The sequence below is a fragment of the Babylonia areolata genome, chromosome 18 (genome assembly GCF_041734735.1).
Source record: "Babylonia areolata isolate BAREFJ2019XMU chromosome 18, ASM4173473v1, whole genome shotgun sequence".
Taxonomy (NCBI): Eukaryota; Metazoa; Mollusca; class Gastropoda; order Neogastropoda; family Buccinidae; genus Babylonia; species Babylonia areolata.
In genome coordinates this window covers 27339601-27362604 of record NC_134893.1, presented here as the reverse complement: position 1 = coordinate 27362604, position 23004 = coordinate 27339601, and the positions used below count along the sequence as shown (strand labels likewise).

The window sequence follows — 23004 nt, the reverse complement described above, 5'->3', positions numbered from 1 at the left end:
GGTGGCGGAGGTTTCGTGGGGAGAGGGCTGCGGAATAGAAGGGAAGATCAGTTTTCAGTTTCAGTAGCCCAAGGAGGCGTCACTGCGTTCGGACAAATCCATATACGCTACACCACATCTGCCAAGCGGATGCCTGACCAGCGGCGTAGCCCAACGCGCTTAGTCAGGCCTTGAGAAAAAAAAGAAAAAAAAAAGAAAAAAAGGGAAGAGCGGTAAATATTGGTGATGGTGGGGGATGCACAGTATTGACAACTCGGTGTGTGTGTGTGTGTGTGTGTGTGTGTGTGTGTGTGTGTGTGTGTGTGTGTGTGTGTGAGAGAGAGAGAGAGAGAGAGGGAGAGAGAGAGAAAGAATGGGAGGCTGTTTGCTGAAAGAAAAGAAGGGACTGACGAACCCAGATACCAATTTTTGTTGTTGTTGCTGTTTGTTATGGTATATGTGGTATTTATTTATTCATTCTATTTCATTTATCTATTCATTATTTATTTATCTATTTGTATCTATTGAATAATTCATTCCTTTTTTTTCCATTTCTTTCATTCATTTAGTTTTGTAACAAATTGTGTTTTGTTTTAAGCTTTAAAAAAAAAAAAAAATTATGTTAGTGTTTTACACAAACCAAGCATTGGCTCTCCAGGTCTGATCAGCACGTTAGGCCTGTGCGGAGACATGACCAACAGGCATCTGGTAGTGTATGTACGGATCAGTCCACATACTTTGACACTGACCTCTTTGAAACTGAAATTGAAACTGGTATATATGAACACCTTTCTTTCTCACAGACGGAAACTTAAAAAAAACAACAACAACAAGAAAAAATAAAAGCCAACATGTGTGTGTGTCTGTACGTGTGTGTGTGTGTACTCACACGCGCGTTTCAATATAACACGTATAATATGTGTGCACACAGGCGCGTGAGTATGTGCACATGTACGTAAGTCTATTCAACCTGCGTTCATGTGTGTTTCCGCTGCTTTTTACAGCAGTTCTTGATTAAAAAACAAAAAAACAAAAAAACAAAAAAAACAATAGTGTTTATTGTCGCAAAGTTTCAGAACAATTGTCTTCCAACACACACACACACACACACACACACACACACACACACACACACACACACACACAAGGCATACACACAAACGGTTCATTTACCTTCTGTCAATTTCCCCACCCGTCTCCACCCATAGCATTGATGAGAAGCTCCCTCCCACTTTCTTTTTACTTAAAAAAAGAAAAGAAAAGAAGGAGAGAGAGATAAAAAAAAAAGAAAGCGAAAGAAAGACAAATGAAAAACAACCATATAACCCCCACAAAATTTATTATCTTGCAAGTTCAAGGTGGATCTCATTCAAAGGGAACATACTGATGCACAAACTGCAGGCATTCACTTTTGAAATGAATTATCTCCCTTCCGTCGTAAATATGAACAATTACCTGAAGTATCCGCGGCACACTGCCATTGCCAAAAATTCACACCATGGGGAAAAAGATGGTCAGAGAACCAGAAACATAAACAGAGAGAGTGAGAGAGAGAGTAAGAGAGAGAGAGAGAGAGAGAGTGCGCGCGCGCGCGCATGTGTGTGGAGAGAGAGAGAGAGAGGGGGGTGGGGTGGGGGGGGGGGGGGAGAGGGAGAGAAAGACGCTTGAAGCTTTGACATTTTATATTGTCATACAGCCAAGAGTTTATTGACAAGGGGGTGACAATATTTTGTATCATATCACATCAAGTACAATATGATATATTCTGCGTGTTCCGGTAATACCAAAATCTTACATCTTAATACCACACCCTGACAAATTGTATTCACAGTACTTTAAAAAAAACCCAAAAAACAAAAATATATATCAAAAACAAAGAAATATTGTCAAACTCGACCATCAATTTTTTTAAAATTGTTTATGATTATAATATTTACGTTACTTTCCTGACATTAACAGCAACAACAACAACAAAAAACAAACAACCCCCCCAAAAAAAACCCCAAACAAACAAACAAAACAAAAACAAACAAAAAACCGCATATCTGTCTTCCTCATTAACTCGAGAATTGTTTTGATTCATTAACCTTTGTCTTATTGATTCTGCGAAGAAAAACCCCCCAAAACAACTTTCTTCTTCCATTGAAGTGATCGCAGTCATCATGTTGACTATTCTGTCACTTGGGAGTGGAGGTCGGATATGCACTGGAAAAAAATAAATTAAATAAAAATTAAAATGAAATGAATAAATAAGTAAAAACATCTGGGCTACTGGGAGAGACTGGAGGCCCTTGACACAAACGTGTCAATGGTCTTGGCATCCACAACTTCCTGGGGGAGGTTGTTCCAGTCTCTAATGGTCCGTGGTAAGAAGAACGCCTGCTGGTACTGGGTCCGGCACTGAGGCAGAGCGAGCTGCTGGATGTGGCCTCTTCTCTGGCGAGGGGCAGTGGCTGGAGCTTGGCCCTGATGGTGCTAATGGTGATAGTGTTATGCCTGGTGCGGTACAGCATGGAAAGGCGGGCAGTCCGGTGCCTGGATTTCAGGGAGCGCCACCGCAGCTCGTCGATCATGTCCGACACGCTTGAGGTGTTGCGGTAGCGCCTCATGACGAACCGGGCTGCGCGACGCTGAACAGCCTCCAACCAGTCAATGTTCTGCTGCGTGTGGGGATCCCAGTCTGTAGTGGCGTACTCTAAGATAGGCCGTACGTAGGCCTTGTACGCCGTCTCCTTGATCCCTCGCGAGCCAATCTTCAGGTTGCGGCGCAAGAACCCAAGAGTCTTGTTGGCCTTGGAGCTCACGGTGTCAATGTGCTCGTTCCGGCTCAGGTCTTTCTTGATGGTGACGCCCAAGTACTTGGCACTGTCAACGGTGATCAGGGTGTGCCCATGGAGTTGGTACGTAGGCTGTAGCACCTTCCTGCAGCGTGTCACTGGCAGCGTGGTACACTTCCCTGGGTGGAACGACATGTCCCATCTCTCCTCCCACTCAGCAAGCTGGTCGAGGTTGCGCTGTAGATGGGCCTGTTCTTCCTGGGAGCGCACCACATCGTACACTGCCGTGTCGTCCGCAAACAGTCGGGCGTAGGCGGTAAGCAGGACTAGCAGATCGTTGATATAAACCAGAAACAGGCATGGTCCAAGCACGCTACCATGAGGGACTCCGGACTGGACACTGACGGAGTTCGAGCGTGCTCGGTTGATGACCGCCGCCTGTCTCGGGTCTCGCAGGAAGTCGGCGTTCCAGCAGTTCAGCACCCCCCGGATGGAGCTTGTGGATTAGGAGGGAGTGGTTGACCCGATCGAATGCTTTCGCGAAATCAAGGATCAGGACGTCCGTCTGTTTCCCTCGGGCCATGTTCTCCACCCACTCATCAGCAAACTCGCAGGACCTTCCCTTCCGGAATCCGTGCTGCCGGTCATTGAGCACCCCGTGGTGCCCCAGGTGGTCCATGATGGTGCTGGTCAGGTTGTGCTCCAGCACTTTGCAGCAGACACTGGTCAGCGACACCGGATGGTAGCTGGCTGACTCATACTGCTCACCCTTCTTAAAAACCTGTGTTACATTGGCGTCTTTCCGGTTTGATGGTAAGAGGCCAGTGTCGATGGATGACTGGAAGATGATGGTGAGGACCGGGGCGATCTCGTCTGCCAGTTCTTTCAGAACTCTAGGGCTGATGCCATCCGGGCCGGGGACCTTCCCAGGCTGTAAGTTATAGAGAAGCTTCCTCACACCTTTGGCAGTGATGGTCACGTTGTCCAGAATGGGGTGGTCGCTGGGAGGCATTTACATTTGGTGGTAAACTCTTCAGTGGTGTAGGTCCTGACCTCAATGAATGCAGTCTAGAACTGGTGATTCAGCGCGTCAGCTTGTTCCCTCGGGTCAGCCACTACACGCCCTTGAACTCTGATGGGGGCCACTCCGACGGTGGACGACGTCTGGTGCTTAATATATAAGCCCAAAAGCGTTTGTGCTTGCTAGCTTGTCCAGAGTTGTTTCCCTCGAAGGTGTCGCTGAGGTAGGACCAGTAGGATCTGTGCAGCTGACATTGGGCCTCCCTGCGTAGTCGCTTGTACGTCTGCCTCAGTTCCTCGGTGCCTTGCTTCCGCATCTTCTTAAAAATGCGGTCGCGTTGTTTGAGTAGGCTGCACAGGGCGGGGGAGATCCAGGGCTTGTTCTCCTTGACGCCGGCCTGCTTGTGCGGAATGAAGTGAGTGACGACTGCTCGGAGAGTGTTTCTGAATGTCTCTGAAGGTTGACCACAGCTCCTCTGTAGTAGCGCCGCTCTTCATGTCCTCAATCCGCACCTGCAGGTCGGCCATGGACTTCCTGAGTCCATCCCAGTCTGCCTTCTTGTACAGCGGAATGAGTCGGGGGATCTGTTTCCTCTGAATGGCCACTTCGCAGTAAACCACAACATGGTCAGACAGTCCGGGGAGAATCTCGACACGTGGGATGAGCTGTGGGCTGTTGGTGATGATGAGATCCAGTGTGTTGTCCAGGCGTGTTGGAACGTCCACCATCTGTTCCATGCTACAGTCGTTCAACATGTCTATGAAGGCATGATGGAGTCTGCGGCAGGTCGAGTTGGGTTTCAGCACCAGGAGCTTCCAGTTCCAGCTTGGAAACTTTGGTACTGACTGTACTATGAGTTCATCATTTGACAAAAAGTAGAAATAATATCGTGTCTTTTAACCACATCTGACTTTTCATATAAAAAAGCGTAGTTCTCTCACTCCATCATATATTTTACACTGAAATAGAAAATGTTTTTCATCGTCTACACTGGATGAACACGAAGGGCATAATGTTTCTCTGGACGTTCCACATTGAAACCATCTTTTATTAATTTTGCATTTATTGATGCCAAGTGTCCTAAGCCGAAATCTTACAAAATCTAATCTGTGCCATTTGTTGGTAATGACTGTTAAATATTTTCCAACCAACCATATTTTTTCTTTGCTTTCCATATCTGAATACCATTTTTTGCTTAAAAGAGCAAATAAATCGATCTTTAAGGACTTAAAATAAATCTCTGTTCCTTTCATACTTCCTGAAACATCTACACAGTTTCAAAGCCATGTTCAAAGAATACCTTTCTTACTTCAAGGACCCAGTTTTGTTCATCAATTCCAGTTGTAACATCATATCAGAAGCTTTTCTACACAAACGTGATTGTGGAAGCTTCAATAGTTTCAACCAATAATTATTTAATGCACTTAACAAGTTTTTTTTTTTATGAGAGAGAAAGAGGGAGTTGGGGGAGGGGGTGGGGGGTTCACTAGTCAGAAATGTGAAACTCACAATTTGATGGAAAAGCAACGAAAAGAAAGAAAGAAATAAAGAAAAAAGAACAAGGCATCCACCAATACACCATCAGTCAATGGAATGAATGAATCAGAGAGAGAGAGAGAGAGAGAGAGAGAGAGAGAGAGAGAGAGAGACAGACAGACAGACAGACAGACAGACAAAGACAAAGACAGAGATTTAAAACAGAACTGAATTTTATTTCCATCAATTTTACGCCACCATACATAATTTTGATCCTTGTTTTTTTTATTTTTCTTGTTGATATCCAGAAAAAGAAGACACAAACACGCATGCATCCACACACCACACACACACACACACACACACACACGCACACACACACACACACACACACATAGGGACAGACACACACACAGACAGATTGACAGGCAGATACATACGCAGGCAGATAGACAGAGATGTACAAGTACTAAATGACCCTGAGTCCGACACCCAAAAACAATCACTTGGACCTTTGCACACCCCCCCACCAATCCCCCCTCGCCCCCCCTCCCAACCCGCACCCTTCCCCCACCCCCTCCGCCCCTACCATTTCCGGCACCCACTATACTCCATCCTCCGACGTTCCACCACATCGTCAAACTTGAGACCCTCACTTCATCCCTTACTCCCTTCCTTCTTTCCTTTTATTTTCCCCTCACTCCCTCCATCCCTAACTCCCTCCCCTTCCCTCCCCCCCCACCCCCCTTTCCAGACCGTCGTTCTTTTATCTTCCGGCACATCAAAGGTACCGCTGATGATATCGTAACTACGTTCATAATTAGAATAATTAACAGATTGGTATTTATGCGTTTCCATTTTGACAAGGGCTTATGACGTGGAGGTTCGAGCCGGTTGATTTCATAAATGACAGCGGGTGGGACACAGGCAGAGAGAGGGGGGGGGAGAGGGGGGAAGGGGAGAGAGAGAGAGGAGGGAAGGAGAGAGAGAAGAGGGAGATAGATAGATAGAGAGAGAGAGAGAGAGGATGGTATTTTGTTGTAGTGGATCGTTCATTTATATACTGTGAGGTCTGACTAGTTTGGGTTATCTGAGTCTGGGATGATGCATGGGCCATGCTTTTTAAGCACAGAGAGAGAGAGAGAGAGAGAGAGAGAGAGAGAGAGAGAGAGACAGACAGACAGACAGACAGACTGACAGACAGAGACAGTGACAGTGACAGTGACAAGGAGACAGAGACAGATATTAAAAGGGACAGAGATAAAAGATAGAGACAGATATTAAAAGGGACAGAGATAAAAGATAGAGACAGAAAGATCGACAACCAAACAGAGAGAAAGAGAGATTGAGACTGAGAGAGAGAGACTGAGAGAGAGAGAGAGAGAGAGAGAGAGAGAGAGAGAGAGAGAGAGAATGAACGAACAAAAATGGATTTTTCCAGGGTATTCAGATAAGCATGACAAGAATGCTTTTTTTCCACCCAGCCCTGGCGTTCAAAAAAAAAAAAAAAAGCACAAGAACAAAATAGAGAAAATTCATATTAGAAGAGAGGAAGAGAGAGAGAGGGAGGGCGTGAGGACAGAGAGACAGACAGACAGACAGACAGAGAGAGAGAGAGAGAGGGAGAGAGAGAGAGAGAGAGAGAGAGGACGTGGATGCGGATAGTGGTTATAATGAAGTTGTAGCGGTGGCTGATTTTGATGACTTCCCCTTGCCCATAGGAGCCCTTTTGACAGGAGATGAAAGGCCAGAAACGAAGAGGGTGGTTGAGGAGGGCGGCGGGGTGGAGAGGGGGTGGGGGGATAGGGAGGGGGATGTGGTAGAGAGCCCAGAGAACCTCCAACCCCCCAAACCTCCACCCCCCCCCCCCCCACCACATCCAACCCCGACGCCTGCCCACTCCCCCCCTCCCCCTCCCCCACCCCTTGAGAACACCACCCCCATCACCCCAGTTATAACTCCTCTCCTGGGACATCCTGTCCCCCGCCACCACCACCACCATCCCACACACACACGCCCCTTGCTCATCACCCCCAAGCCGGAACTTCAAAGACCTGCTTGCCTTACGACCCCACACGAGACTTCAAAAGGAATCTCAAGGCGGTTAACTTGCAAATACTTTGCCTCTGATTTTGAAAGAGAGAGAGAGGGTGAGAGAGAGAGAGAGAGAGAGAGAGAGAGAGAGAGAGAAGAGAAACAGGGAGAGAGAGAGAGAGAAGGGGGGACGCGCATGACGGAAGAGGAGGAGGAGGGGAGGAAGAAGGGGGTGGGGAATCAAGGGATGGATGGAGGAAGAAGGGGTAGTGGTGGTGGTGGTGGTGGTGGTGATGGTGATGGGGTGGATATTCTGAATGAATATCCACCCCTTGCCCACCCACACCCATACCCACACTAACTCAACCTCTAACCACCACCACCCCCCCCCCCCACCACCACCCCTCACCTCCACCCCCTCTCCCAATCAAGTCCCCTCTGGCCGTTGGTGCCGGCTGACAGAAATGAGCCCCCACCACAAGAAGCAGTGAGTGAGGAAGGAGGAGGAGGAGGAGGAGGAGGGTGGAAGAGGAAGAGGAGGGAGACAGCTTAACAGAACAAGACAAGACAAGACAGGAGAAGAGGAAGTGTTGGGCTCAGGCCCGAAGCGGCGTCAGCGGTGGTGACTGCAATGGGAAGGACTGAAAGGACATTATTTTTTTTTCCCCTCCTCCTGGAACCTCACTCACACTGCAGCTTGTCAGGATCATGACCGGCCTTTTCTTCTTTCTGTGGACTACAGAGACTGGCTGGAACCTGAAGCGTTCACCACTGCCGGCCTCTGTCTGTTGGCAGCAGTGCAACAGACTTGAACGGCAGTATGAATGGCAGAAGAAGAAGAAGAAGAAGAAGAAGGAAAAGGAGGAAGAAAAAAAAAACAACAACACAAAACAAAGGGTGGGGTGGTGGAGGGTGTGGGGAAGGGACGGAAGGAAATTGGACCAGCCGTGGTAGGAGACAAGCCATGAAGATCACAAGATTTGCATGCCCATCGGACAAAACGAGTAATTTTGTCAAACAGGTTGAGGAATAATGATAATTTTTTTTTAATATAAAAAAAATGGCCGCATAATGCAAGGGAAGTAAGAATGTTTGATGAGACCGTGCATCGTGGTTGTCTCCCGTGAAGAGCTCAGACGCCATTGTGTAGCTGTAGCAGATTAGATAAGAGTGCGAGTGCAGTCTCTCTGAGGATGACGCCGTCTTGAGTGAGTCAAGTTGGACTACACGTCCCTCGGAGTTTTTCGGACTCAAAGAACATGGTGCAAAGTGGGAGACAAAATGGAAAACGGGTGTGTCTGAGATGGAAAGGAATTCGTGACTTGACTCGGTTATTATCGCTAACGTGCACAGAAACGCAACAGCGGTCCACGAAACAAAAGCTGAACAAAAAAGACCAAAGAAATACCAATAGATCGCAAAAAAAAGAAGCAAACAACAATAAATTGTCAAGTGGCCTCCCTGACCTAATTAACAAAGAACGGTCAGAGGTTGCCGAGAACATATTTATTGAAATAAATAAACAATGATCATCGCATCAGAAACGGACTGAAATGTTATAACCACGATTTGTGCATTTCACGGAATTCAAACTACTGTAAACAAGAAACTGGATTTCAGGAAAAAACAACAACAACAACAACTCCACTCTGATAATTACCAACTGCTCATTCAAAACAAAGGTGGAGACAGCCATCGTCCAATCCTTGAGTTTAACTGAGCACCAACATTCCAAGCTTCGAGAGTAATCAGAAAACATCATTGCAGTTATGCTGAAAGGATTCGGATGACTCAAGTTCTTTGCTGCAACGCAGGAATATTTATGTGAAACGAAATTAGAACTATTCACAGCTTACAATGAAAGAAAATGTGGAAAACAAATTAGAACTACCGAGCCCTAATGGCCTTTTATTCAGGAAATTACTGGGCAAAATAAAGAAGAAAACAGCTTGGCTGTGCACGTGAACCGATCTGAAGTGGACCAGAATGGCAACACAATGAGGTGAGTAAATTCCTATAATCTCTTCCTCTCTCTCTCTCGAGAAAAAAAATATATCAATGATATAGATACATATTGCTTCAGAGTTGCTGTTTCGCAAATGAGATTGAATGTACTCCCACTCAGTAGTAATGTACATCGATATAGTGATTCTAATCGAGATAGAAATTGCCCATTTTTTATTTGACTGCCCCATATAGTCAGACCTTAGAACCAAATGTCTAAAGGACACGGTCATAACTCCCTTATGTTAATTGCTCCAGGTAGCAAATGTCCACCAGATGCATAAGTTGTCTAGATATGCATTCCATTCAATCAACAGAAGAAAGAAAAATCTCAGCCCAGTGTAATTATAATATGGATCTCTTATTATCTATGAATAAGTCATATGAAGTCTCATGTAACTAACCATTTATAAGCATGATAAAATGTGGTCAACCTACTTTATAGAAGTGAAACAATTTGCGTGTTGTATTATGATAATGTGTTTTTGTATAGAAGACAAAAATCAGCATTAATGTTAGTATTAAATGAAGTAATTTTTGCATATGGATTACATTATAATGTCAATAAATGTAACAACAATATTGCTTGGAATGCTTTTGAAAAGTGAATTGCAACTTAACCATGTTGTCAACGACACCCCCTCCCCGGCCCCACCCCATTGATATGGCTCCCCTTGTATTGTGGCCCAAGGCCGATGTACCTTAAAACGTTCGAGTTCTAGTTCTCTCTCTCTCTCTCTCTCTATATATATATATATATATATCTGTATATATATATATATATATATATATATATATATGTGTGTGTGTGTGTGTGTGTGTGTGTGTGTGTGTGCATATATACACATTTTGTTCCGATGGAACGTGTAACCATGAAAATTATTTTGGGGACCTTGGCGAAAGAAAAGTTCCCAAACTGTAGAGCGAAATGTTTGGTTTTCTCCAGAACTTAGTCAAATTTCCAACCGAAAATGACAGGAAAATTCGCAAAGAACAGTACATTATCATTATCATCATCATCATCATCATTATTATTATTATTAATGATGATACATGTCTGATAATATCACAATTTGTTTTAAAATTACATATGTCAATTCAACATTTCCAGATGCATTAAACTTAGCTTTTTTTTTCCATTTTGTTTCGTCAGATAAAAACGCACGGTTTCAATTTCAATGATTATAGAATAAATGGCAAACATCAATAGGCTACAGACCACATTTTTTTTGACTGGTATGATCTTTTTGCTCTCTGCCTCGACCAGTTTCCCCGATATGCGTTTCTGGATCTTGCTTTGCTTTTTATTTCATTTTATTTATTTATTTATTTATTTTTAGCTGTCATTTCGTTTCGTTATTGTTGTTTGTTATTGCTGTTGTTTTGTTATATATATATATTTTTTTATTTAGTTTTGTTTCTATGACTTCATGAGACCTCTTTCTTTTGTGCAACACTTTTTCAGTGGTAGAAACCCCAAAGTGGCTAAGTGAAAACTGTAACCCACTGTACTGAAAAACAACAACAACAACAACAACACAACAACGAAACAATCTGCCCCCCTCACTTTAACGATCGGAAATACGATACAGACGGAGGGGGGTGGAGAGGATGGGGGCGGGGGTCGGGGGGAGTCAGTGAGTCGTGTTCAGGAACGACAACTAACTACGTATCTTGTCATCGTACCTTCAGGCTGTGTGCTATTTTCAGCTTGTTTTGGGTGCTTCATGTTACTTGTAAGACAAGTCGCTTTGATTCAGCTCTCACTTGCTCTCTCTCTCTCTCTCTCTCTCTCTCTCTCTCTCTCTCTCATGATGATGATGATACTAATAATAATAATAATAATGGTATTTATACAGAGCTGAGACAAATCTAAGCGCTTTCACGCCAGTCATTCCCACGCATGCATAACTCTAAAGCTGAAGAAACTGAAGACAAGGAAGAGATAGGGGAGGGAGGCTATCTTGTGAAGATCATACAAAGACACACACTTTACCACCACCACTCCCACACGCATTCACGCACAGGCCTACACACACGCACGCACGCACGCACACACACTCATACAGATCATGTGTTTGAGCATGGCCGCCCTTCCCTATCCCCTGTAATTAATTGGCTGTGCTCACCGGTGTGCACATGGGTCTTACACCAGAACAAAAAGCAAATTACTTTATTGACTCATGTCTTCTTTTTTTTTGTTTACGTGTTTTTTTTTTTCTAGATTGATATGGTTTTCGGTTTTGTGTTATTGCAGTTTGCGAACAAGACTTAATCTTTTTTTAATTCTGTTAAAAAAAAAATTCTTTATGGTTATTTTCTTCTTGTCCCTAATCTCTCATGACTGACGTCTTGAATTTTGTATAATTGTATCACGAAATATTTGCAAGTTTACAAATTATATTCTTTTCCTAACCTTTTCTTTAAATGTGGGAAAGGCTTGAAATATGAAACAACCAGAATAGAAAATAAATTCAAACACACACACACACAAACAAACCAACCAAATAAATGAAGGCCCCGGGAAGAAAAGGGGCATTATTATATCAAATGTCTCATTCATAATTTTTTGGGGTGGCTTTTTTATTTTACGAAAAAAAAGACATTACACACACACACACAAGAGAGACAAGACAATACATTGTTCTTTATTTCTAGAATAATAGATAAGCACTGATGTTCTTTTTTTACATCCAGTCCCCGCCCTGAATAGGGTCTACACTACACAATACTCAATAAAATGAAAGCATGGTGTTAGTAAGAATACATAACAGGGAAGAAAGAAAAATATTATAATAATAATTTTAAAAAAAACAACAACAACAAAAAACAAAGAGAGAGAGAGGGGGTTTATTCATTTTGTGGTAATGTAGAAGAAACAACAACTAAGAACAAAGAGAGGCAAGGCCTTCAAGACTCACTTGTGATACACTTTAAAAAAATCTAATCGTTAAAAATTAATGTGTTCTGCATTTGTTATTATAAAGCTTCGCATTTTATAAAAAAAGGAAAAAAAGAAAAGAAAAAAAGTCCTAACCAGATTCGAACCCCGCGTGTTCGGGTGAGAAGAAACTGCCTTATCCATTACACTATCGTTGCTCCTTAACTGACGTTCTAAAATTTAACATTTGGACATACTTTTTTTAAAGGGCGATAAATCAATTGCGGTATTCGCAGTGAGAACGCTGTTTAAATCATATTATTCTGGTGTATCTTGGGCATTCAAAATATCTTTAAGGGCAATTAAAAATTCATATTAATGGCTATCGCCGCAATCACACTGCAACATTTATAAAAAGGTAAATTTGCCTTTGTGATGACTTGGCAAAATCAAGGGAGACGAAAAGAACACATTTATTTTATGGCAACACCGCATACACAGGTAAATAAAAGGAATAGACATATTTGTTTTGTGTGGTAATATAGAAAAAAAGAGGAAAATCCGCAGAAAAAAATTGCTATGTGGCTAAACAGAAACAATGGAAAAACAATTATAATATAATATTATTTCTTTTTATGGCAAAGTAGCAGAATCATGAAAAACAGAAGAAAATATTTGTTTGTGGGTTATTTCGTAAAAAAAAACAACACCGGAAAGCAAGACGAATACATTTCTTTTGTTGCAACACTGCAAAACAAAGGAAAATAAGAAAAGGAGATCTGTTTTAAAGCTGAACAGGGAAACATAAGAGAACGTTAATTTGATGTTATGCCAACACAGCAAAAGCAAAGAAGCAAAATGAACTTAAAATTTAAATGAAAATAGCAAAAACAAGAAGGAAATAATTGTTTTCTGGCAACATAGCAAAACGATGGAAAACAAGAAGTATATTATACTAAAACAAGTCTGCGTCTTTATTTATGTAGCTAGTTAGTTAGTTATGTGTATTGTTTGCATGCGTTTTTGTTTCATTTTTCCTGAAATTTTTATTGTCTGTTGACTTTCACATCGTTCGATTTATTTAATTTTAATTTTAAAAGATCTGTTCATTTTTATCTACATTTGTTGATGAATATCGCAGTAGCTAAAACGTGAGACGAGGAAGCGAGAGAATCTGAGCGCGCTGGTTCGAATCACGGCTCAGCCGCCGATATTTTCTCCCCCTCCACTAGACCTTGAGAGGTGGTCTGGTCGCTAGTCATTCGGATGAGACGATAAACCAAGGTCCCGTGTACAGCATGCACTTAGCACACATAAAAGAACCCACGGCAACAAAATGGTTGTTCCTGGCAAAAATTCTGTAGAAAAAAATCCACTTCGATAGGAAAAACAAATAAAACTGCACGCAGGAAAAAATACACACAAAAAAAGAAAAAAAAAGGGTGGCGCTGTAGCGTGGCGATATGGCTCTCCCTAGGGATAGCAGCCCGAATTTCACACAGACAAATCTGTTGGAATAAAAAGATAAATGCAAATATATATATATATATATATATATCATGTGCATATAGCGACACGGTTCAGTCACATTCTTGAAAACCTGTCATCTTTGTTCTTTCTTTGTTGTTGTTGTTGTTGGTGGTGGTGGTAGTTGTATAATATTGCGGAGGAAGGAGAGGGGTGAGAAGGGTAGTGGGCAGAAGCTGAAGGAACCACCACTTAGTGCATTCAAGTGGAAAATAGAATAATTGAAGAGTGTGGGTGTGGCGGGGTGGGGGTGTAGATAGAGGTGGAGGCTTCAGAATCATCTCTCAAAGTGCAATCATGTGGAACAGCACGCAGACGAGACCAACGCAAAGATCTCATCGTGTGCCTCTTTAGAAAATGTGGGTCACTTTCCCAACCCGTTATAACACAACAAGTTATTTATTTTTCTTATGATCCTGGAACACTTGGGTGATAAAGACATATTCCGTATTCTTCTTTTGTTTCCGTTGTTGTTGTTGTTGCTGTTGCTGTTGTTGTTGTTGTATTTGTCGTATTCATATTTCATGTTCCACATTTAAACAAGACAATTATCACCAAAAAAAACAAACTACAATACATTCTAATGTCTGAAGGAAAAGAAAAGTCATTTTGACACACTCGAACCAGACAAATTTAACAAGAGACAACAATACATAATCATTAATGGCAGCAGCAAAAAAAAACAAAAACAAAAACCCAACACACACACACACACACACACACACACACACACACACACACACACACAAGAACAAAAAAAAACACAAAAAAACCCCACACCCACACAAAAAAAAAAGAAAAAAGAAAGAAACACTTGCAGGATGGTCATCCACTGTGTTGTCGTTGTCTTTGTAGGAGGAGGAATTTTTGTTTAATGTCCCGTCACACATATCGGTGATTGAAGACATTTTGTTAAAGTATTTATGAATACATCTGAGTATTTTCGGTTAGAAGGGGTGGGAGATGTGGATGATTGGAGGGTTGGGGGAAACTGGGCAAATGAGGGTAAAAATGTGGGTGAAATTTGGAAGACAAACACAACAAAACAAAACAAAACAAAACAAAAAACGAAAAAAACAAAAAAACAAAAAACAATCTCTAAATACAGTTACAGGAAATTACTTAAAGGACTTCGTAAGAGAGAAGTCGTTAAACTGACAAGCGAAACAACTGATAATGAATGCAAAAAGTCAAAAACATCAACGTTCTCAGTCACTTGTGAAGACACACATTCGTGTACAAAAGGCTTCATCAAGCTACAGTGAAAAATTATATGCTCAATTGTCAGGTTACTGAAGCATATACACTTGACATTAGAACAATACTTGGTCCGTAATGAATTTGATAATAGTCTGAGAGCTAAGCTCAGAATTGGTCTGCGAATCGGACCAAAGTCTGAGAGAGTCAACTGACGAGGTTTTAGACGAATTCAAGCACCTATAAAAGTCTCTTTCTAGTATATTGCTTATTTCCTTGTATGACAATGGGCAATATACTTTTATACTATCTATATGATTTTTTGCTCCCCTTTTTGCTGCCCTGTCTGCTTGGTCGTTATAACGGAATCCAGTGTGGGATGGTATCCAACAAAAATCAACATTTGTACCCTTCACAAATAGGGAGTGCAATAAATACCTAATTTCAAAAAATAAATCTTTGTAGGTTTTTCTTTCCTTTGTCTTTTCATTTCTTTCTTTACCTTTTTTAAAATTATTTTTATTTATTTGTTTATTTTATTTTATTTTATTATTATTATTATTTTTTTGGCTGCTCCTTTCTTTGCTATTACTGTTTGGTACGGAAACATTTCCAAGGCAGAAGTTGCAGCCCTTAACAGAATCGTAAAAACTGCCACCAAGATTACCGGGGCTGATCTACCTTCTCTAGAAGACATATATTATAAGTGGCTACTAAAAAAAAAAAAAAAAAAATCAATCAGCCAGGACGAATCACATCCAGCATTTGGGATTTTCGAGATGCTCCTCTCTGGTCGACGGTACAGAAGTATGAGGACGAAAACCAATCGCTTCGCCAATAGCTTTTTTCCCCAAAGCAGTCAATGCCCTGTCTCTCGAACAAATCCAGTGTGATAAATAGAACTGTGCAACCAACAACAATCTACCTGAATATCTAGTCATCAGCCCCATCCACATGTAATATGCAGCTTCTGTTCAAACGTGTGTGTCTGTGTGTGTGTGTGTGTGTGTGTGCGCGCGCGCGTGCATGTGTGTGTGTGTGTGTGTGTGTGTGCGTGCATGCGTGAGTATGCACAAGTTTTTATATTGATATGCACTTGTACGTATCTTATTTCTACTGTATCTGTGTTTGTGTATGATTTTCGATTTATGTTCGTATCTTGTTCTGTACTATCACCCCCAATATTCCTTGTGACCCCGGTACACTTGGTAATAAAAGCATATTCTATTCTATTCTTTTCTATTCTATTCTGTTCTTCCTATCCTGCATCTGTCTGTCTGTCTGTCTTTCTTTTTTTTTTCCTTTCTTTCTTTCTTTTTTCTTTTATTATTCGTCTTACTTTGTAATTAGCAGCAGCTACAACTTTTTAATTTAACGTAAGCGCACAACATTGACAAGTAATTTTATTCATTTATTTGTTTATTAATTCATTCCCTTTTCATCGGTTTATTTATTTATTTCCTTATTCGCTTATTTATTCATTTATTTATCCGATCAATTATTTCGTTCTTCGTCTGTTTGACGACAAATGTCTTTTGTGTGAAATTCGGGGCTGCTCTCCCAGGATCGGGCGCTTCGCCACAACGCAGCGCCACCCAACGCAGTAAGTTCAGGAGGGTTAATTGTTTCCGTCAATGATAAGATTATTCAACAGCCTTGACGAGCCTTCTGTGCGATCATCGATCATCCGTTGACCAAGGGGATATGAAGCAGTATTCTGACATACATACATACAGACAGACAGATAGACAAGCAGACAGGCAGAGTGACGGTAACGTATAAAAGGTAATCGACTTGTGAGGTAAAAAAAAAAAAAGAAAAAAAAGAAAAGAAAAAGAAAGAGAGAAAAGAAAAGAAAGAGAAAGAAAGAAAAAAAGAAAAAGAAAGAAAGAAAGAAAAAAAGAAAGAAAGAAAGAAAGAAAAAACAAAAACAAAACGCATCAAAACTCATGCATGGTTTGACCGTCTGTGTTCTGAAGCGTGACGTCAAGCAACGGTTAACATTGAGAGAGAGAGAGAGAGAGAGAGAGAGAGAGAGAGAGACAGAGACAGAGACAGAGAGACAGAGAGAGACAGAGACAGGGACAGAGAGACAGAGAGAATGTTTTACAGGCAAATGTATGGAGTCGCTATCATCCATATTTCACAAGTCTGTCAATTCCCCCACGCACTGTAGTACGTCATTAAGCCCCCCACCCCCACCCCCCGCCCCCCAACCCCCTTTTTTTCTTTTTTTCTTCATTCCCGCCCCACCCCCACACCCACCCGCACTTTGCAACATGCTACATTCCACAGCGCTGGGCGCGTTCAGCATCTTGCAAAGACAGGACTGATAACCACTATTTACCCCCACCCATTCCATTCCAACAGGCATTCGAAAAAGGACTATCCTACCCAGTAGTATACAGTCTGTCTTCTGATGCTGCTATCCTCGTCGTGGATCAAAGAAATCCCAGTGGACACATTAATTTTGACCATCGACTCTGCTGTGTGTTGTGTGAAGTTTTTATTCTCTTTTTTCTTTTTTTCCCTTTTTTTTAATACAGCTCTATTGGCTGTGTTTATTCTTTCAGTGCTATTTTCATTGTGCATTATTGGGTTTATTTTTTTTTTTTGTTTGTTTGTTTGTTTTTCGGGGAAGGGGGGGTATTTTGCCTGGAGAAAAGAAAAGAAAATGTCGGACTCGGAACAATGGCCGAAAATATATTCTGCAATTTTTGTGCTGTACACTGGGGGACTGACATGTTTTGGAATGCAGATATAGCTCGAACTATAAAGAGCGGGGTGGTAAATTCTTTTGTTTTCAACGTAAGGTCAACATTAGCACGGGGAGAGTACAGAATGCTATATTTCCTCAACAGAAGGAATTCATTTGCAGTGTTACGGTCCTTGAGAAAAAAACCCCAAACCAAACAAAAACGACAAAAACAAAACCAACAAAAAACAAACCAACAACGGTGGGTTACATGAACTTAGCAGGTCTGAGTACGGTTATCGTTAGGAATGTTTTTAACTCAACAGTAAATTCCATGTATTTAGGAACATTCTTACCTCAAAGCCAGTTTAGCACTGCAGAGATCACCTCATGCCACCTGGCCCAGGTGCCAGTTGCATTGCTTGGTTCTGACTTTTTGACAGTCACACGTGACTAAATGCCTACGTTGACAGAACTACGCCATTGGTCAGTTCCATACTAGTAACACAGTTAGTAGCAGGTTACGACCATATTAGGCTCTTCCGTCCGAGCAATGCAACTGGCTCCCAACTGGGAGCAGAGCCAAATTTAGTGTTAACCCATTATGGGGAGCGCATTCTCAAACAGAGCATGAAGAAGTTTTAACCAGGGTCATATTGATGACAGGGGGGGGGTGAAACCGGGGTGATCATTAAAACTGGGGACAGAGCCTGGGGGGGTACTAACAGTTTTTGTGTGTGTTGGGAGGGGTGGGCTATTTTTCTGTGTTTTATTCCATGGAATGAAAACCAGTGCATTTGTAAATACAGGGAATGAAACCGAGGTCTTTATTATCACCGGGATTATAATTGTCATCAAAGGAGTGCAAACATCGCACACATATTCCTCATCTGTGAAACGAGAAACAGTCAGATACGTAAGGATATAAAAAGCTTAAAGTTCTGACAAATCAAGAAGTAATAACTCTAGAGGGGGGTGGGAGATGGGGTGGAGGGCTGAGCAGTGGGTGGAGGGTGAAAGATAAAGCTCCGTTGAACAGAAAAGTCGTCGAAAAGCTTTGTTGTTCTTTCTGGTAAGTTACGCCGGTAAGTCACCGGCGGACATGACTCACGTCATACGGTTTTTTTTGTTTTTTTTTCTATTTTATTTCAAAAAACCGCACAATTTCATCAGACATTCACCCGCCACCCCCTCTGTCTTCCTAAGGCCATTAGCTTTCAGGGCCAAATTAGCCTCACTCCGGGACCTTTATCAGCATACTCTTCGTAATCAGGCCAGCACAGGCGCACAGCCATCAGTAGAGCGAACAGACGGGAGACGATGTAGCGGGGGCTGATCTACGCAGTAAAACTAGCAGGCACGGGGCTCCCACAAAACAGGTGGTGGTGAGGGTGAGGCGCGGAGGAAGGATGTATAATCTCGTCATGAAGTTCCGACATGGGGTCAAATTGAGGATCCCTAGTAGAACATGAAGAGTGATGGCGGGCCTTAGGGTTGTAGGAGGGCGACATCGTGTCCTTACAACAAGCGCGCAGGATGTTCTAAGCCGTGTGCGTGTTTTTGAAGAGCTGGCAAGCGACAAGGCCAAACTGGGTGTCGGACCATTAAAGACTTGTCGTTGTAAACCTGTGTACGTTTGAAAAACAAGGTGAAGAGGGTAGCTCGCGGCAAAAGAAGCACCTCGGAAAGCTTAACGGCTTTGGTTACTGTGAGTTATCTCCGGGGCCCATCTGAACGTCAGATGATAGACAAGACATCTGTTATCGTGGACATGTCTTCTGTGTGTGTGTGTGTGTGTGTGTGTGTGTGTGTGTGTGTCCGGCAGTGACTTTATTGATTTCTCAGCGTGCCTGGGTCACATTTTTGACAGTGCTGAGATATATGAGCTGTTGTTGTTGCTGCTGTCTGTGTATGGTATGTTTTGTTTTGTAGTACGTTTGTGCTCGGATATAACAATTTGTATGCATTCTGTTCTCACTTTTTGGAATATGTACGTTTGCGATTCGATACATCCCTGATATTTTTTGACAGAACAAAAGCTGCATTTCGTTTGTTCTGTGCAGGTTTTCAGAATAGATGCTTCTGTTGTACGTATGGTGTTTTTGATCCAATTTGATGTCATTCATTCTAATGGTTGATGTGTTAGCTCCTTAGATGAAAGTCTCATTTGAAAACCAATGACGTTCAAAGCACTGCTGTTTGCACGTTGGCAATGGTTGATTTCGTTTCGAATGTTTGATGGGTGTACAACGTCTGAACCAACGCAGCATGGAGGTAACAATGACAACAAAATATTATTGCGATTACGAAAGCAATATCATGATCTACACATCTATCTTCTCAAATGCGTCATGTAATATAGATAACGTTTATTTCACTATGAATTCTGATGTGTACTTGGAAATTATTCATATAATTAGATGCATATATACATACATACGAATCAGAGCACCAGTTTGTGTTTATATATATATATATATATATATATATATATATATATATATATATATATATATATATATATATATATATATAACACTTTTCAGCACAAACTGGTGCTCTGATTCGTTTGGCGAACACAATATATGATAAAGTGAACACTTTTTTTTTCTTATTCTATCTTCATTGATTGTTTTGGATTTAAATGTTAAGTGAACAAGTAGAGAAGATGCCAGAACATCACCACTGATAGTAATTGTGGCGATTAAAGATGTGCGGAAAGAAAGCAGTTAATCTTTCTCTTGAATCTGCAATCAAGTGCTCCTGTCCTTCCATTTATTTATGTATTTATTCATTTATTTATGTATTCATTCATTTATTTATTCGTTGATTTATTTGTTATTAATTGATTAATTAATAATTTATTTATTCATTCATTTATTTATTTTATCATTCATTCATTACTAAACTATACATGTAATCACTAACTGATTGACTGAATGACTGACTCACGGATTGACTGATTTGCTTAATTTTGTCTAAATATTTACGTACTTTGTGTGCATTTTCAGGAACGGCTCTTCGTGCTAGCAACACCAGCTAAAGGAATTGCCAAGCAATAGCCTCTTCGCCACAGCAATGAAGAAACTGAAGAGAAAAAATAAAGCACCTTCATTTTCAGCACAACACTAATGGATTCAGAAATAATTTTCGTGGAAAAAAAAGAAGCTTTTACTAAAAGAATATAAAGATACTAAACAAATAAACAAAATGATTTCGAGAGAAACTGCCCAAAGAAATTGGCTGGCAGCGAAACAGGCCACCTGAAAGACCTCAGAACGAGGCAGAAGTCTTCATGTGAAGTCTTCGAGCCAGAGAGACTCACCCAATTACCAAGCCGTGAACATCTTGACAAAGACAAAGAGAGAAAGGCGTTTTATTGCACCGGTGTTCAAAAGACATAGGGGACTATTAGACCTTAAAGTTTAACAAAAAAAACTATTTATTCATTTGTTCATTTATTTATTTATCAATTTATATTTTTTTGCCAATTGATCTTTAAATAAACTCCGCTGTCAAGTGAAAGAGGGACAACGGATGTGGCCATTTTGCAAATGGAACCATGCTGCTGGGCTCGTGGACGATTGTGATGGACGGGTAGGTGGGAGGGGGAGGGGGAGTGACATGGCAGTGGGTGAGTGAGGCGGGAGGGTGTGGGTGGTTTTGTGGTGGGTGGAGGGTTGTGGATGATGCTCAGGGGGCCGAGGTGGTGGCTGCGGGTGTTGCTGCTGGTGTTCCTAACGAAGATGATGATGATGACGACGACGACGATGATGATGATGACGACGAAGGCGAGGATGCCTCGTGACCTTGCCAACACCGCCCGCAGAAAGAACAGCCCAGGACGGGGCCAGGAGGCTGTGAAGGGACCCCGGTGGTGGTGAGTGTATCATTATCTTCTTCTTCTTCTTCTTCTCCTCAAGGCTTCACTAAGCGCTTTGGGTTACGCTGCTGGTCAGGCATTTGCTTAGCAGATGTGGTGTAGCGTATATGGATTTGTCCGAACGCAGTGACGTCTCCTTGAGTAACTGATACTGATACTGGTACTGATACTTATTTGTTTTCTTCTTCTTCTTCTTCCTCCTCCTCCTCCTCCTCCTCATCATCATCATCACCTTCTTCTTCTTCTCGTTCGTTAGATAGGGACACCCCAGTCTCAGCATGAAGGTAGATATACATTGTCAGATCCTCCACACAGCCGTAGAGCTTCCGGGTCACTGGAGTTGGATCGGTCGGGCCAGTACCTCTTCCTGAGCACCTCATAGAGGGGACAGGACTGCAGCAGGTGATCTGTTGTCTGGCTGACAGTTCCACATGAGCGCCGTGCTGAGTGACAAATGCGGAATTTGAGTGTATTAATCATCCTTATTGTACCAGCTGCTTTGCTTTGGCATCAGTTCTACTCTTACTTAAAGTTAATGAGCGTTATAAGGATAGCTTGAAAAACTGTACCTTTTGTGGAGGGTACGAAGACGAAATTCATGTACTGGCAATTTGTCCACAATACGATATTCTGAGAAAGAAATACTTATCCAAGCATATACAAAACTTAAGGATTCCCATGTTACCCATCTTACTTCAAAATGTCAACAGCATTTTGTCAAGAGATGTAGCAATTTTTATTTTTTACGCGTTAAAACAGAGAGCAGAAAGCGCTCAGTCTTAGATGAAAGACATTTTTCTCAGTTACCCTTAGCTTTTTATTTAGTTTAGTTATATTATCAGTTTATTCTTTCTAACATTTTGTTGTTCATCCAACTCAAGGTTGGGTTTTCGAACGTGTGTGTGCATAACCATACATTTACATGCATACAGGTCGGTGGCCTTATATTAAAACAGTTCTTAGTTCTGAATTCTCTCTCTCTCTCTCTCTCTCTTTGTTGTTGTTGTTGATGGAATGTCGAGAAGTGTGTGCAAAACAACTTCTAAAGTTCTCATGTCCAGTGCAGATTCTCTTGTATTATCCTTTATCTTTTATGTCACAGTTATCAAAAAGCAAACACGTTTCAGTATCCATATACAACAACAAAACAGACTGAAGACTGAAGGCTATTTTTTTTAGTTAAGAAAAAGTATGATCAATCACACACACACACACACACACACACACACACACACACACACACACACACACACACACACACACACGCACACACACACACACACACACACACACACACACACACACACACACACACACACACACACGTTACAAACAAAAACAACAACTTGAATCACTTCTGCCGTCTTGTGTATAGCTTATAGACTAATCTGTTGTATTCTCATCAATACGTATACCACAGTTATGATATGTGACAACGTACGTACTATGGATGCAATAGCCGAATGGTAAAAGCGTTGGACTTCGAGTGTCCTAGGTTGGATCCCGGTATCGGTGCCTGCTGGGTTTAGG

The 23004-nt window shown here is 41.8% G+C and overlaps 1 protein-coding gene across 1 annotated transcript in view; it reads left to right on the top strand.

Moving 5' to 3' along the window:
- The first annotated feature begins 21388 nt into the window (after positions 1-21388).
- The window catches only part of LOC143292212 (protein Wnt-1-like), an 18764-nt gene continuing 17148 nt past the window's right edge, over positions 21389-23004 (top strand). The window contains exon 1 of the mRNA XM_076602397.1: positions 21389-21471. Within this exon, the coding sequence (XP_076458512.1) occupies positions 21389-21471 (83 nt within the window). The remainder of the gene's footprint in view (positions 21472-23004) is intronic.